The 18,945-nt window shown below is 36.6% G+C and overlaps 1 protein-coding gene across 12 annotated transcripts in view; it reads right to left on the reverse strand.

Moving 5' to 3' along the window:
• MECOM (MDS1 and EVI1 complex locus) overlaps nucleotides 1–18,945 on the reverse strand; it is a 542,755-nt gene that overhangs the window by 265,503 nt on the left and 258,307 nt on the right. For all 12 annotated transcript variants that reach the window (XM_048215180.2, XM_026499001.4, XM_048215170.2 and 9 more), the window contains exon 2: nucleotides 12,427–12,764. In XM_048215180.2, the coding sequence (XP_048071137.1) occupies nucleotides 12,427–12,764 (338 nt within the window). The remainder of the gene's footprint in view (nucleotides 1–12,426; nucleotides 12,765–18,945) is intronic.

The following is an 18,945-nucleotide window of genomic DNA, read 5'->3' on the forward strand; positions in this document are numbered from 1 at the left end:
TGCCTCATGTTTGGAAACTTACAGGAAAAGTCTGATAATATATTAAACTTGTTTATTACGACTTCATATAATTTTGAATAATACTACTTTTTCCTTTGACAAGTGCAATAAACTCTACGGGTATAGACATAAGTTGATTATCACGAGTCAACTGTGTTGCTTAAAGAAACATGCCCAAACAATCAGCTCTTGACAGCTGCATCTCCAGTTATTTACACTCGCCATCATGGTAATAACTCACCATTTCTATATTAATAAGGCAGTGAAATTTATTATGATGGTATTGAAAAGTTATTAAGTACTGCATCCCAAGTGACAAAGTACCACAGCACTGTCACTATCCAAAAGCAGTTGCCCATTCATCACCTGCCTTTCCAGATGGTCCTGCATCTTTATCGCTCCCAGGTTGGTGACATCACCTGTTCACCCACTCAAAATTGATGATGAAAGCAAACAGATCTATCTTACTTACATTTACCAAATCAATTTAATTTTTACAGGCCATGGCTTGGTGACATATTGACTGTTTTCCTTAATGGCATCTACCGTATTTAATGCAAGGATGTCATCTTTGATTCCTGGCTCGCATAATGTGTCATTTCATAATAAATTCTTCTAACATATTTACTTAATGGAAAGAATTATGATTGCTTGTCAGTTCTCTTATTAAACACAATGATAATTCTTTTTTTTTTTTTTTTAGTATCATCCATTGGACAACAGAGCTATTTTTAATCCCTCCTCATCTCTTAATGGGAGGCAGTGACTTGGATATAAAGTAAGTCCTAATCAAATGCTGGACATATCATCAACCACCCTCAATTGTGGAGCTTCCATGTAAAGGTTTTATCCCACGTGTTACTACAGAAAAACTAGATTCTTGAGAGATGCCATGATTAAAATAATATAGCTAAAGACGAATATATGACTGCCACTACACAAACACAGCAGCTGTGAAATTGATCGTAATGCTCCATTTGATATTTACTGTTTACTCCTCTTCAGCTAGTGCTGTTAGATCAGATGTATATTAACATAAATAGCTGCACTGTAGGAGGTTAAGATGCAGAATGAAAGACTAGTCTACTGGCTAGCTGATACTCACACGTGACACCCCTTTTCTCCAAGTATGATTTACACATCCCATCTGCTGCCCTCCGAGACAAATGTTCCTCTGACGTGTGTCATCATTTCATTGCAGTGCATTTGTATTATCTGAAGGGAATGGACGACCAATGCCTGTATTCAGAGAGGTATAGGGCCCATAGGGCAAATCAGGCCTCCCCGCCCCCTAAACCTCTGTCTTATACTATGTGTATGCAAATAAAAACAAAATCAAATAAACTCCAAGTCTGACTCTAAAAGAAAAACGGGGGAAATCCATGACAAAGGAAAACTGAGAAATCTAAGGTTGTGTGCGCATCTATTTCTTTAGATATCATGACCTAACCAAGAGAAGCCATAGTACAAGTGTTTTTGCAAGGTTAAGGAGTTAGCCCTCCAGAGAAGGTTCTCTGGCCCCAGCCCCACACTGCTGACAGACTAATGGCAATGGCTCTGGGCTTTACCACCTGGCTCCCCAGGTGTTACCGCAGCTCACCTCCTGCACCCCTCTGCTAAAGCTAGACATGGTCAGGGATGATTTCCAAGTTTACCTGGCCCTATACTGAAATGACTGGGTCCCATGATTAGGGGCTTCCTGAGGACATAGCAGGAAGATGGAGAGACCCTGCCCAGTGGACCAACCTCCATCTGTGCTTTTACTATTTAGACTCAATCAAATGAGCAGAAATTTATGTGTCAACAACAGCATCCTAACATGGTTTATATCTCTTTAGAAACCAAGTCCAGGATTTCTTACATCCCTGTAATTGCAACGATAACAGCTCAAGTTAGAAAGAAAAGAAGGAGGAGGAGGAGGAAGGGAGAAGGGAGAAGAAAACAAAACAAAACAAAACAAAACAAAACACGAGGGCAGAACTAGGTAACCTGCTCCTACCTGTAGACTAGGTTCACATAAGGAGACTCTTCATGCTCATCTACTGAGATGAACTTATCCTAACTTATTGGTTAGGCAGAGTCTTGCCCTTGGGTGAGGTTTCCAGGAAAACAGGGATCCAAGCTGGCAGCACTGCAAGACCAACAAGAACATCGTTTTTTTGAGGGCAGCTGGCCTCTGTGCCAGGGTGGAGATTCTATGCTGGCATTACACACCTGCTGAATTCCTACCACAAGAATCTAAACAAATGAAAAAAGAAAAAACAAATCATCCACACCTGTGGCTGCCAACCAATTGAGGTTTCTGTGCCAGGCCATGCACACCTGGGAAGCCCGGGAGGTCAGCTGGAGTGTCAGAGGAAAACACCACTGTCAGCTAGTTGGTAGAACGCACAAACGATCTCCTATGGATCTGTGACATGAGCTGACTGGCCAATGGTCACAGAAAATATAAGTCACGGCCACAGAAAATATACGCATATTTCCTGTGAAAAAGGAAAACTCTAGGTGCAGGTGTGGCTGGAATAAGAGAGGAAATTTCAGAGCAGAGGAATCTGTAATCATCATCCGCTGCCCATCCTTCCTTCCCCGATCGATGGCTGGCTCATTGTTTATTAGCCAAATTCAGATACTAGGTAATGGAAAATATACTACACCAGAATGGAAAATACTAGAATGAAAAAGGCCATATCGGAGAAGTTGATCTATATGATTTTAAATATATACTTCATATATATCATATTTTATATTATATATAAATATACACTTAATAAATACATATTATTTTATGTATAAATTTACAAAATATATAATATATAAATATATTTAATACATATATATCACATATATATGTGTGTGTCATACACACACACACACACACATACACATATATTTAAAGAGAGACAGAGAGGCAGAGGCCTGGCTATGAGGAGAGTGTTTGAGAGGGGACAGTCTTTCAGAGCAGCACCCGCAGGATATGTGAGATATTGAGAGTAAGAGGGTGAATGATAGATACAGGGAGAACATAGACATAAGGAGAAAGGATTTAAGTTTTTCAGGACATTATAAATGAAATCCTCATTTGATGGTTCTGCAAAAGATTTATTTTTTTTCTTAATAAATTTTGGAGGGGTGGGGAGGAGTTACTGGGCCTTTTTTTTTAAAAAAATTTATACTGACTGCCTTTATATGGCCACATAACTTTATATGGGTGCCCAACTTTATATGGGTTACATGGAGAAAGCATCAGGGCCAAACATCCAGAATGCTTAGAATCCAAATCCAAATCCAAAATTTAGATTCCAAAATGATCAATTTAAAAAAAACATAAGAAGGCATATGTGTGTGTGTGTGTGTGTGTGTGTGTGTGTGTGTAAGGTTGCATAGTGCAGGTTCTGGAGACATTGTTTCTGTATCAGATGACAACCTACAACTGACTTCCTAGGATTACGTTAGGAGGTACAAATTCTTTTCTGTGTCTAGGGCAGCATTTGACTGATGTGAATAAAAATGTGTTCTGAAAGCTGATGGGATACATGCTTAATAGTGGGATAGGGTCTGGATCTGGAAGTAGTAAGTACTGGGGACAGTGGCATGACTGACAATCATAGAATAAACTTTTAATTGTTCTTGAACCTGCTGGTCTTGTTCCTAGCCATGAATGTTCCTCTGAGAAGATAACTCTGAGATTTTCTCCTTTGGTCATGTGGACCCACCATGGTATGGAGTTTCCCAGTGAAGTAAGCTATTTCTGTGTAATGTTTGTTCACCTTGTACCAATACAAGAAGTTCCCTTATAATAAAGGCACTGCCAAATTTCTTGTGCTGTAATAAATTTAGAAGAATTTGTATTTCAGCTATAGGAAAAGACAGTACACAAAAGCTATCATCATTTTTGCTCTGCCCCACCTTTCGGCCTTTCAAAATGTAGCTGAACCTGAAGACAGGTCAAATATTGTGTGCTTTTTAAGAGTATGTTCTACATGATAATTAGGAGGACTGTCAAGCCAAAAAATCACAAACAGGAAGAAGTTGTCTGCTATTGATTAAGCGACTCATACGCAAGTATGGGCGTGAATCAATAAGAAAGAAACTCACTTTGATATATTTTGTGAGATACACTTTTTTTTTAAAGATTTTATTTATTTATTCGACAGAGATAGAGACAGCCAGCGAGAGAGAGAACACAAGCAGGGGGAGTGGGAGAGGAAGAAGCAGGCTCATAGCAGAGGAGCCTGATGTGGGGCTCGATCCCACAATGCCGGGATCACGCCCTGAGCCGAAGGCGTGAGCCGAAGGCAGCCGCGTAACCGCTGCGCCACCCAGGCGCCCCTGTGAGATACACTTCTTAATTGGAAGAAAATCACCCAATATTCTTTTGCAAAATAAGTGACTCACATGCAAATTCTAGTTGATCGCCAAGGCAGGCAGGGTAAAACAAAAAAACTCTTGATACTTGGGGAAATTTTTTTTTCCTATTCTAGGTCTTTTATTTTTCCACATAAAGTTTACAATCAACTTGTAAATTTCCACAATAAAACCTACTAGGATTTGATAGAATTGTGCTGAGTCAATATGTAACTTTGGGAAGAACCGTTAACAGCACAGACTTGTCTAATCAATGAGCAAGATTTCTCTACCTATATAAGGCGTCTTTAAATTTTCTGCTATGTTTTGAATTTTTCAGTGTAGGTATCTTAATATTTACTATATTAATTTTTACATATTTGACTTTTCTGGTTAAACATTTTGATTGTTTGACATAAATGGTATTTTAAATTTACAGAAAATTGTTTTTTCAAGTGTGTAGGGATTCAGTTTTGTATACTGACCTTTTATCAGGCTTACTTTTTAAAATTCACCTAGTATTTATAAATTTCTAAACAATCATATCATTTGTGAATACAGGCATTTTTACTTTATCCTTTCAAATTTTTGTTCTTTTCTTTCCTTTCTTCTTTCCATATTGCACTGACTTGGACAATTTTGAACAGAGTACTGATAGGGACACCCTGGATTTTACATGTCATTGAGGGAAAATGTCCAACATTATTTCATTATTGTAATGTCAGCTATAGCCTGTTTATATATGTCTACCAATTCAAAGCGGTACCCTTTATTTTGTTTGCTCAGAGGTTTTGTGATGAAAATATATTAGGATTTTATCTATTGAGGTGGTCATGCAGTTTTTCCTCAGTATCAATATGAAATACATTCATGAATTTTGAAAAGTGTGTATTTCTTTTTTCAATATTATTATTTTTAATTTTTATTGAGATATAATTGACATAATATTTTGTAAGTTTTAAGTGTTCAACACACTGGTTTGTGTTTTTTTCTACATTGGCAAACTTTTATTTAGCCTGTCTATCCAAAGTCCATTTTTGCCAATTGACAGAACCGTACCTAAGATTAGATTTACATTTAGTTGTTCCATTTCTTTCTTCTCCTTTAATTTGGAACATTTTCACAGCCTTTCTTTGCCTTTTATGACATTGAAAATTTTGAAGAATATGGCACACCCTTTTGTTAACTTTTTATTTTTTTGTTTCATGAATAATTTTAATATAGTTATTTGCTTTTTGTCTGGTGTATAATTATATATTATTTTTATTCTTTTTTTACAATATTATATTAGTTTCCGGAGTACAATATGGTAATTCAACAATTTCTTTTGTCACCCACTGCTCATCACAACAGGTGCACAGATACTTGGGGAACCTTTAAAAAATTTTGATATCAGACTTGCCCTCATCATTGACTATACTTTGGAAGTACTAAAAGTTGTCAAAACAGCAATAAGATGAGTAGACATGCTGAACTTCATCAATACCTTTCATGGACAAAAGCATAAGAAGAGCAAGCCCCTGGTGTTGACAGGGCATACTGGGAGCAGGCAGGAGGTGGGGTAAGGGGATTTCTAACCTCTTCACAAACAGGATGGAATCCTCTTGAGCCCAGGGCAAAACTATAGGTAGTTCCTGGTGCTTTAGGAGAGTACACTTCTATTTTCTTTCAACAACCAGAGATTTAATTCCTACTATATACGTATGCTGGAAGCACAAAATGAATCAAATAGATTGATTTTCTTTTCTTAATTTCATTATATTCCAAGAGAATCTATAACATCTTCTTGGGCCCCAATGACAATCATGTTCAGGATCCTATTAGTAAATCTAACTTTTTATCTTGGTATTTTCTTTTTTTTTTAAAGATTTTATTTATTTGTCACACACACACACACACACACACACACACAGAGGGCGCGCACAAGCAGGGGAAGCAGCAGGCAGAGGGAGAAGCAGGCTCCCCACTGAGCAAGGAGCCCGATGCGGGACTCCATCCCAGGATGCTGGGATCATGACCTGAGACGAAGGCAGACGCTTAACCGAATGAGCCACCCAGGCACCCCTATCTTGATATTTTCTGTTATTAATTCTTCACAAAGTAAAACTGAATATCCAAACTATATTTGTTATCCTTAAATAACATTGTAAAAGGTTAATTAATACTTTATAATAAAAGGTTTTATGGTAATATACATTTATTATATTTATTATGTTAGATAATATTTCTCTTTCTTAACTATCCATTAAAGATACCCTTTCAGATAATTGATACACTTTCCCCTCTACTGGAATCAATTCATTTCAAAATTATTAAGACAAAGGTCTTTACTTAGTTATCTGGCTTTAAGAATATATAACTTGTCAAGTGTACTTGCTTTCTTATTAATGAATAAACTTTTTCTCTAAAATCAATGCCAAACAATTGATTTCATTTTTCGAATCACTGTAAAATTCATTTTTGACCCAAGCAAACCTAGAGGGAAATAAGGGAGAAATATTGCCATTCAGAGATATTTGTTGCCTATGAGATGTTAGGACATCTCAAACTACCCCATTTTTCTTTATTACCAAACATACATTATTACCAAACATACCAAACTCTGAAGTCAGTTGTTAGGTATCTTGAAAGTCTGATGTTGTTGTTGTTTTAATGGATATTCATATTTCAGTTAACATATAGACTGCATGTTCCAATACACAAGGCATAACTGCAGAACTCAAAAACAAACTTACAAATGTGAGAACTATTCCTTCTTAAATGATATAGGGAGGCACATGTTCATTGTAATATCACATTTCAGGATTACATTACTGGAACATAATGTATTGTCAAAGCACTGCATCAAAATTATTTAATGAGTTTCTGATGCCAGTAAAATCTCTTTCCACTATTCCTTCCCATCTATTTAACAAAACATAAGAGAAATTTACTGACCACTCATATCATCATTTTTCTACATCTGAGTATGTGTATGCTTGAAAGGAGAAAAAGTAAAGTTGAGCTCATACCTGGTAATTTAACTGATCAAAGTAATCTGGATCAATTACGGGTGAGCGGGAGACAATAGAGGGGTTAGCACCTAATAGATGCATCATCAGCTGACTTACATTTTCAGATTTTGATGATGACCAATGATAACAAAGATAATCAGAGAAAATGTGCTAAATGACAATATTACAAGGAAACAAAATTTCACATTGTTTTTCCAATGACCTATCCTGGGCCATTAAAAAATTTGCCACCCAAATTATTGTTTGGTCTAAAAAGAAATTTATTACTCTCTCCCAAACCCTTGTTTTAATTGTTAATTAGAAAACAACCAGTGCTTCCTTTTCACATAAACCCAGAGTCACATAATTAGACCATCTCAGAGATAACTGAACTTCCAGGAAACAAGAAGTTAGAGTGAAGGCAAAAATTTATAAAAATTAATAAATAAAATATAGTTGGCCTTTGCCCTATCTAATGACCCTGTGCTAGATCTGTATTTCAGCCAAGATTTTGTTGTTGCTGTTCACCTTTATTAAGCTCTTCTACCAGAGGTAGACTCTTTGATAGGCTTTTCATACACAGTGTCACATTTTATTGTCACTACAACCCTGACTGGATAGGTACAATTATTATCACCATGTCCCATATATATAAACTGAGGAGCACCAATTACTTTCCCAATCTCTCAACTTTTTCTCTAGCTTTTCCCAAATCTCTCAACTAGCACACAGAACCTTGAAGAAGACTTAAGTCTGGGAAGTCTCACTCCAGAATCCTGCTCCCCTCTGTTCTCCATGCAATTTCCATGTTATCACACAATGGTCATCTTTAGAAGAAAACATAAGAGAAAACCTTTGTCCTGAATCAACAGAATTTTTTGTTAGTATTATTCAATCAATCAGTAACTCTAAAATTCTTAACCTAAGAGAAATTGTCCTGTCCGTAATTACTTTTAGGTCCAGGAGACAATCAAGTGCTCCCTAGTCTTCAAAAATCTTTTGGTTAGAGACAAATCATATGCATTGCAAGGTGGCAATCACTGCCAGACTCTAACATTGTTTTTAAAGTTTCTCTTTCTTAAATCAATACTGGTTTGGGAGAAACCATACAAATAATGTTTCTGATATCAATGGCTTATTTTACCTAACTCTGTATTTTCATCTGTAAACCAGATTTTTAAAAATACCCAATTTCTCTAAAATACAAACTCAAATGATTTTCCAAAAGTGCCTTTTTTGGAGAAATATATTATACTTTTTAAAAACTATTTAAAGAGGATTCGAAAAGCTGGGCACTAATTGCAATATTATCTTTGAGCTTTCTCTTCTAGAAACTTTCTTTGAAAAGACTACCATATCTCTTCACTTCATTTTAGTTATATAACAAGTACTGGTACAGGGCAGTTTTTATTGGCTTATGGGTCAAATAAAAATGCAAGAACCAATTAATTTTGAATAGTTTCCCTAGAATTTCACAATACTGGCAGAGTTAAGACTTGATTCCATATGTCTAAAATCCAGATTCTAGCTTTTTCCATGAAACTCCCTCAGCCCCACTCCCTATTTCTTCTTATGAGTCACATAATCCTCTATCCATTCATCATTTTTCATTTGTTCTTTCATTCTTTCACTCATCTTTTACCAAATAATTATTTATTAAAAATCTCTGTTATGGGCTGAATGCTTGAGTCCTCCCCAAATCCATTATGGTGAAGCCCTAACTCCCAATGTGATTATATTTGCAGATGTCTATGGCTGGTAGGTGATAATTAAGGTTAACTGAGGTCATAAAGGTGAGGCCCTGATCCAACAGGATCAGTGTCCTTATAAGAAGTATACCAAAGCACTCTCCTCCTCCCCCTACATTGTGTGTGTGTGTGTGTGTGTATGTGTGTGTGTGTGTGTGTATGTGTGTGTGTGTGTTCGCACACATGCAAGTGTGCACATGCACACATGTATCTAGGAATGGCCATGTGAAGAAAGAGCAAGAAGGCAGCCATCTGCAAGCCAGGAAGAGAGTCCCCACCAGAAGCCAAATTAGCTATCCTAGATCTTGGACTTCCAGCCTCCATAATTGTGAGAAAATAAATTTCTGTCATTTAAGTCACCCAATCAGTCAGTCAGTCAGTAGTACTTTGTTAGCAGCCTGAGGTGACTACTCCAGTCTGGTTATTTCAGGTAATGCACTAAGCATGAGATACCACCACAGGCACCACAGATAAAACACGATCAGGACACTGCACTCAGAGAATACAGCTATGGGTATTTTGCTCTATTAGGAAAGCTAGGCAGATAATTTGGATGTTATACAGTGCTTTAAATTCTTTAGTATATGGATTTACTTGGTGCTATGGTGGGGCAAAATGTAAGCAATGCTAAATTGTGACTAGAAAGGTCAAGGAGAATATCATGAAAGGGAAGATTCTGAAGAATGAATAGACACTTGCTAAGGATGGGTAGGAAAAGGAGGTTCCCAGGTAGGAAGACCAGTGTGTGCAAAGAATGGAGACCTGATAGAACATGGGAACATGAATCATATCTGGTTGGTTTGGAAGACAGTAGAGTCAAAGATAAGCCATTTTTTGGCTTCAGCAACTGGACAGATGGTAATACAACTTATTACATAGGAAATGCTCAAGGAGGGGAGATTTGTTAGTAGAAAAGAGCAAGGATGGTACTGGAGATAGCAATGATTTGTTCAGTTATGATAGACTGGGTTCCTGTAGGAAAAGCAGGACAGAATCTGATGTATAGTACGCACTCAATAATTGTTTGCTGAATATGGACTTCCTCTGCTCATGTATATTTTCCTTGGCCTAAGGGGTTTTTTTCTCCCTAAATTCATCATTTTTCAAAATGAAGGAGTATCAAAAAGCAAGTTTATGCTAGTTGACCACAATTATCTGTCTAACCAAACAGGATAGAAATCAGCTATAGTTGAGGGCAAATATGACAGGAAAGTGATTAAAAATGAGCATGCAGGAGTAGGGCGAGCTGCCTTTGTGAAAGTGCCTTTGTTGATCATGACCAGATTTTGTATTAACTAGGGTAAGATTGGGGGGGGGGGCGGGGGCGGAAAACAACCTAGAGTCAAGAGCTCAAGTGCTCTTCCATGGATAACAAGATTGCCAAAATCATCAAAAAAAGCCCTTTCTCTGGTTTTGTCCATAATACATCTAGAGCAGATACTCCACACTCTCAAAAGTGAGGACAACCATTAAAATGGTGGAGAAAATTTCTGAATTGACCATCAACTGAATTCTTGAAGGAGAGAGAGGAAATGGGTGATCTTTAGCCAGAGTCATGAACTATTTATAGAGGTATCTTGAATTCCAAACAATACAAGAACTCAGTTTTGACATAATGAAAAGAATCATTTTAAATTTCTCAAGGTAAGTATTTTCCTGTGTATATACTGAAGACATTCTACTCTCAAGGAGAAAAATAATTATTTTTAAATTTCCTCTAAATGCCGAATTTTCTCCAGGTACATCCATAGGTATCCTGTTTAAGGAGACATAGTCCTGCATTTATCAACCCTGTAACTGCAGAATTATTTTGTTAATAAGCCTTGGTTTATTCCAAGCCTTCTGGATAATCTCGAGCAGTACTGAACTTGTTGTTTAACTCTGGAGATTTTGTAATAAAAGTTTAATGAGTTACTTATTATTAGAATGTTTATAGCCTTTATTTTAAGGAGAACAAAAATGACGTAAAGTTCTACGCATTTAGTTTAAAACTTATTCAACTCACATATCAGTTAATGCTACAGTGATTTTTTAAAAATCTCTTATCAATATATGTCTAAAAGCAGTGTAGCCAAACCACAACTTTACCTGAGCCGTGGCTAAGAACAAAACTAAGGAAAGATTTCTCACTTGTCATCATGTCAAATCCAGATCTTAACTTTTGGCATTTTAGAATTTGGACAGGAATTGTTTTGATTGAGGCATTTTGCACAGATTTCACAAGAGGATACATATAAAACAAAGGGACAAAAATTTGAAATTAAGTCCTGAAGGCACTGTGTATTTATTTCTTTTTAAAATGATGACCATATATTCTATTCTATTAATGATCATAAATATTAAGAGAACATACCAAATAAATCTAGTTTATCTAATTTGTGTCTAACTGAAATACCAGGAAACCAAGGGTCAATCACATCTCCAAAAAACACTTTCTTGCTAATATGGAAATATACATTTTGTAGATATAGGCCAGGTTTTCCAGAAATTATAATGTTATGATTTAACCACAAAAGTTTTCAAGTTATAAAAATAAATGAGAAGTAGATACAGCTACAGAATCTATACAAAAATTGTAAGTTCAGCATCACATAGTCACCTGTTCTTACTGAAAAAAAATTTACTTTGATTTTGTAATCCGACTGAAACTTCTCCTTCCTAGATACTATCAAGATGGATTCTGTGAAAAGCATGGCTAAAACCAGGAACTGATTTTCATATTGTTTTTTGCCATCATTTTTATGCATGAATTATTCATTAAGTAAATTTGAATAAAAAGAATCATCACAGAATTCAGTACAGTGCTCATATTCTAGAAGCATGTAGAATCAAAGCAGGATTATCACAAGAGTGGCAAAATATATTAGAACGCAGAGCAAAATGACCAGGTAGAACAAGATAAAACCAAATTAACTCAGCCACAAAAATGGAGAAAATAAATATTTCCTCCAATCTTCCAAGCCTTGCCCCCAAAGAAAAGATAAAATACAATAAGCTTGTCATATGATGACATTTTTGCTTATGCCACATACTATATGGATGGCCATATACGATGCTTCTAAATGTTAATTATAAAAACTGTATTTGTTTCCTTTGGTATGCTTGTAAGTTAATACTACTCTTTACCATTCATTAATTGAGTTCCTTTCTATCTATACTTTGATGCAACATTTTTTTTTCTATCAAGAAGTGAGATTATAAGGGAAGTTCATTCTTAAAGTTCTATTTAAAGACATTTTGCAACATTTGGAATTTGCTTATTTTATGGGCACTTCAAAAATTGATCTTTTCTTCACATATCTGAATATATTTAAATGTGTAAACTCAAAATGTATTCTTACCTCCCATCCATAGCTGGGGTCTTTCAGGTTTGACCTCTGCTCTCCCACATACGGCCCAAACTTTTCACCAGCTTCAATCTTCCTTTTGGTCCATATTCCTAGTCCTGCTCCAGGCATACTTGACTCTCGAAGTTCAAACTCAGCAGGAATGGGGATATCATCAGGGATGTAGATGGGGGCTTTGTATGGAGAGCCCTCCTTTGGAGTGAAAGCTTCGCTGGATGTGGCTGGAGAGCATGGCTCTTGAATATTGAGGGAGGGAGTGCTGGCTACTCCATCTGCATCTGGCATTTCTTCCAAAGGAATTTCAGGGTAGCTGCCATATACACACTCATTACCTGTGAACAAATAATAACTTTGTGAATTCCAACTAATACAGAATAAAAATCCCACAGCTCAGTAGCCACCTTATAATGTTGTTCTTTGAAAACAAAATAGGGAAGGCCATTGTTAAAATATGCCTGCATTAAAATCTCTGTGATTCACAGATGGAGAATTTGGTTTATCTGTGGTGAATCCATATGTCGAATGCACTAATCTTCAACTGTCAATACTCTCATGGGCCAGCTCAATCTATTATTTAGCTGGGAAACAACCAGCAATTTAATTATTGTTCTGAATAAATTAGAGACAAGAAGTAAACATATGTGTACCTACAACCCCACAAACCATCCTAAATCGGAAGGTGACAGCATTATACAATGTGTTGGAAAGTTGTATCATGCAATGTATTTTGGACTAAATTGTAGGAGACTGTCAAAGATTCCAAGGGCTGCCATGGACAACAAGGCTTAAATTTGTGTGGCAGGACTATTTATTGGAGTATTACTTTGTGTCTGTTCTTTATTTTTCCTATTTCAAACACATCACCAAGCCATTGGTATTCCTTGCCTCAACAACTTACGCAGAGCAGAGAATTATTTTTTTTTAAGATTTTATTTATTTATTCGACAGAGAGAGAGACAGCCAGTGAGAGAGGGAACACAAGCAGTGGGAGTGGGAGAGGAAGAAGCAGGCTCCCAGTGGAGCAGGGAGCCCGATGCAGGGCTCGATCCCAGGACCCTGGGATCACACCCTGAGCCGAAGGCAGAAGCTTAACGACTGAGCCACCCAGGTGCCCCCAGAGCAGAGAATTAAAGCCACGTGAAGCTAGTGATTCCTCTGGAAAACAAAAAATCATTAAAGAAATCAGGTGAGTTTTCCAGAGGGGAAATCAAGGTAGAGTAACAAGGAGTCTGAACACTCCACAGTGGGATTCTCAGGACTCCACAAAGCAGCACAGCACCCACACCTGAAGTAAACGAGTGTACCATTTCAGACCTTAAGGTCTTTATGCAATTTGCTGGGGGTTAAAGAATAGTGACTGAGCTTAAATTTCCCACCAGTTCACCAGTTGAAGGGGATTTCAGTTATCTTAATGCAAATAAACACACATTTCTTGTCCACAGCAATTATGGACTGAGAGTCATACCTGATTTGTTTGATTTGTAGTCCTTCAAGGAGAGAACTAAGAAAAATGAGTTAAAATTGTAAGGAGACAAATGTCAATCAGCAACATCCAAAAGTAAAATGAGTGGCCTTAAGTTCCCACTACAGGACTTATAATATAGCCTAGATAACCATAAATTAGGAATAATATGGAGGAATTCCAGCTTCAGGATGATGACTAGACTAGATGACATTTAAAATGCTACCAACCCTGCAGTTCTATGAATTATTAAAATCTTCCAAGGTAATTTATTGGGCTAGAGGGTAGAAAACCTGAGTTCTAGCCCCAATTCCTTCTCTGACTCACTATGGAATTTTATTAACTATGACATTCATTAACAACTATTGATCAAGTACTGACTCCTCTTAAAGTTTTGTGAAGTACAAAGTGATAGCACATACAAAAATATCTTTCTAATTAAGTGCTTGGTTTCTGAGTCAAATGATAAGACAATGCCATATAAACCAAGCATAGAACCAAACTCCAGAACCTAAACTTATTCCTATGAGACATTTGACCTCAACATACAAGCTCATTATCATTCAAGTTCATTATATCCAAAATCTTGTACATTATCATCTGCCCTCAAATTGAGTCTCCTTCCTGCTTCACCATGTCTATTAAGAATACTATTTTTCCCCTAATTATCCATGTTCAAGGTTCTAAAATAACATGGACATTTTCTCTCCTTCATCCTCCAATCTGTTCAGTCATTAAATGCTGTCCATTCTTCTTGCAAGATTTTTACCCTCATCTCATTCATTTAATCCACATTTTCATTCCTGAATTTTCTAACAGTCCTCTAAATATGTCCCCAGACCTCCAGCCTCCAACCTCCAGTATCCCTCAACACTCAGCCTGTACAATGCTGCTAAATTTATCGTCCTGGCACACCCATTTTCCTATGCAATAGCCTCCAATAATTCCCAGTGTTCACAGGTAAAATCCAGAGTTCTTAGGCTTGGAATAAAATTGCTCTTATTTTAAAACCGTTCTCCCATTCTCTCTGATTCTCAACACTCCTCAGTAGGAAACTGTAGGCCAGAATAAGCTTATCCTTGTCTTCTGAGCTCAGTGAGCTTTTCCTCTGCAGTTTTGCTGGGTGACTCTATCTCCACTCCTCTGCCCATCCAACTTGTAGTCATCCTCTCAGGTCAAGTTTCAGCTTGTCCCCTCACCATTCAACACAGGTATCCCCCTTCCTTGAGTTCATACAAAATCCACCCCCAAATCTGAAGATCAAATAATGCCATGCATTGCTATTTAGTTTAATATGAATGAATCTGTTATTCCAACTAGGAAATTGGCCCACAAAAAAAAGACTCAGAACTCACAGCCCTTAAGAAATTCTCCAAGTGATCTGGATAAAGGTGCTAATACTTACTAAATAGACAATTAACCTAACATACAATTTTATCAAACTATTAAACCAAATCAGTATGTTTCCACCAAATGCAGGAAACTATTTTGATCCTAAAAGCACCTTTAAACCCACAGAAAGAGAACACTACAGATCATAAACTTTTCTCAAAACCCAACATCAAAAGAAACAATTCTAGTAATGCCCCAAAGAAATATCATCAGAGAAATACACTTCAGGGTGCAAAAGCCCTTGATCAAGTCTATCTGAATCTATCCTTCAGGGAGATTTTGCCCTTCAACCTAAGAGCCAAAAGTTCACTAGCACTCTTGATACAGCTAAAAATATATAAAAAACCATCTCTCTAGAATTGTAACATTTAACTACTGCAAATGCAGAGTTACTTTACAGATTCTTAAAGGGATTTATCACACATTGTGAAGACTTTGTTTTTCTCAAGAAATGCTATACATTGGAAGTATTGTATAATCTATAGACCTGTCCACTTAAGCAGCAGGAAACCAAAAGGCATCCAAATGAATAGAACTATTTCCTCCAGTAATTATCCATTAAAAGTCAATAAAATTTCCCCTATTTCCTCAAAGGGTTAAATCACTCATACTGTCAGTTCCATCAAAGTGATCTCAAATCTTAAAAAAGGATACAGACAAACCCATCTGGGCCCCCCCACTGGCATAGCTGACCTCATAACCTTTGAGTTACCCACAAACTCTCCCAATGCATAATCTAAACGAGTACATTTGGATTTCAATTCTTGTGGAGACAAAGTACACATGTGTGCCCAGGCTGCTGCACAGAAGAATTTGAATTTAAAGCCTGAATGCAATTCTGCTTACAATGGCAAAAAATTCCAATTAAACCTAAAGAACAACTTATATAGGTCACGCGAATCCAGGAGAAAGACTCACGGTCCTATTCATCCACAGGCAGGCATTAAATGTATATGCAAACCCAGGCAATTTGTTTTCAAGCCTCTGTTAATCTAGTACCATCTGAATTAAATCTAAAAAGAGCTGTGGTGACAAAAAAATAGAAATAGAGAACCGCTGAGTTTTACATATCGAAACATGCAACAATATTTCAATGTAATCTAGCATTACGAAATTTGCAACAGCAAATGCAGCTTATCACACCACATCGAATATTTGCATAAACCAAAGTAAACTAATGCCTCCATGTACATTACTCAAGAACTATCCAAAAAGCTGCTAAAACATTTCATCTAAATAACAAACTACCTCAATCATCCTGTCTCCATTAAATCTGTTGGTGGGGGTGGGAATTGGGCACATTTACAATAGGTAAGTATCAGGTAAGAACCGCTATATGCATCAGTGGTCCCATAAAGATAAATAACCCTGGTAACTTCTTGGAGCTGAGCTGCCTGCTACCGGAATTTGCTTCATGCATCCTCTAGATGTATCATTAACTGAGTGGGAGGACAGAAAGACAAGCTTATTGTTGGATAGGAGACAAACGACTTGGGCAATGCTCTTGGAAATCAGCCTCTTCGATTCAAGTTTTAAGTGTTCTAATATCCCCAAAGACCAAGCCAGATCACACTCTTGGATTGGAATATATTTATTTCTATGACTCTTTGAATAACTAACATAGGTTTTCAGTTGAGAGAGTTTCATTCTGAAAGCATGTCAGAATCTGCAAAGAGAAAACTGCAGAAATAATAACAATAATAATGATAACCTCCAAAAACATATCTATATATATGTTCTCACTACAACACTCACAATCCTGTAAGAAAGCCATGGTGATAATAATCTTCTATTTTCCAAATCTGGAATCTGATACTCCAGGATGCTAAACAGTATATCCCAAGTCACCTGAGACTGGAATGCAGGTATCCAAACCCAACCATTCTGTAACTTTCAGGCAATTAGCTTTTTGTTTTTTTAAGATATGTTTGTTTCCAGACTGTGGCCATACTGTGAAAATAGTCTGTTTTCTGCTTTTTCACTTATATTTTATTACAAACACTTACGTTTTTAAAAATATTTCCTAAAAATACATGTAACTGCAGCATAATATTCCATTATATGGACTCACAAAAAAATGAACTATTTCCATGGTAATTATTTAAGTTGCTTCTAACTTTCTGTTGCATAAATACCATGAAGATAAACACCATTTCATATAAATATGTATATTTGTCCATTTTAATTCCATAAGATTAGATTCCTGTAAGAAAACAGTGATTACTGACAGATTGCTTTTCAGGGGTGTATTCCAATTTATATTCCTATCAACTATCCTAGTACCTATTATTTATATCTTGTTTTTAAAATGTATTAATACAATGGAAAAGATTATATGTGTATCGTTTTAATTCACATCTCAGTTCACTACTGAGACTAAATATTTTTGTCATTCATATTTCTTCTTTTGCAAATTGTTCATTGTTTTTATCCATTTTTAATTGAGCTTTTATGGGTCTGCCTTATTAATAATAAAAAAATCCCTTTGATATAGTTTGTGCTGCTTTCCCTAGTAAATCACTTATCATTTGGTTTTTTAATGGGCTTATGTTGTATAAAAATTTTAACTTTTATGGAAGGAAGTCTTTTTTTTCCTTTGTGCTTTTTACATTTTTCTTAGAAAGTCCTTACCCATCCTAAGGAAGAAAGAGAGATTCTCTTTTATTTTCTTTGAGTTCCATAGTTGCTTTTCTACTAACCTTGGATTACCAATGATTTACTGCTGAGTGAAAAGCAGAGAAAAATGATTTCATTTATTTGAGCTCCTGTGAACGGCAAGCTAGAAAAAAAAATGCCATTTCACTCGTAATTCTTTGGTTCTTATTTGCAAGGCTGGCCTAAAATGCCTTTTCTTTTTGTGGGTTTTATATAACTCACCATTTGTTTCACTTGGCCTCTCTGCCTAGTTTAACTGCAAATCTTCTGGGCAGATGCCATTCAAAATCCCGAGCTTCACCATTAATAGCATTCAGTACCCGTCATAATACTTATCACTCAGCATTATCATTAGTGATACCAGCATAAATCATTTCCTCTCTATTCTTCCATGTTCGTTCATTGAGAGAAAACATTTAGCAACTAACTAGAGTTTAATTTTCATATTAAAAGCATACAGACACTTAGTCTGACTATAAAGTAAGACTGATTTCTGTAAGCATTAAGCAAGAAATCAGCTCTTTCTACTCAGCCATACACACATATGCATATAATACACACATCCACGTGCACATGCAGTGTGTGTGCGTGTGTGTAATAGCTCACTAATCTTTAAAATAGGCTGAGACAGAAACATGGTTTGAGATCTCAGGCCGACTGGTTGAGATCATAACTACATGAAACAGCTGCCAGGAGGAGACCAGCTAGGGAATTGAACAGATTAGGTAACTTAGAAATTTAGACATTTCCCCCCATTATGTTCCTCATTGCAGTTTTGTAATAAAAACATGAGCAAACTTCAAAGGAAACTCTGTAGTAAAGGTTAATTGCTACTAAAGAAGAGGGTGGGCCCGAGCGCCAGTACTTTGGGCCCAACTTGCAAGCAGACAGGAAGGATTACACGTGGCTGAGAGCTGAGGATGCGTGCCCAGCGCTAGGAGGAGAGGAGGCACCGCCAAACCTCAAAGGCCCATCAGGGACCTCCTGGTAGGACGTGAGCACAG

The sequence above is a fragment of the Ursus arctos genome, unplaced genomic scaffold (genome assembly GCF_023065955.2).
Source record: "Ursus arctos isolate Adak ecotype North America unplaced genomic scaffold, UrsArc2.0 scaffold_4, whole genome shotgun sequence".
Lineage (NCBI taxonomy): Eukaryota > Metazoa > Chordata > Mammalia > Carnivora > Ursidae > Ursus > Ursus arctos.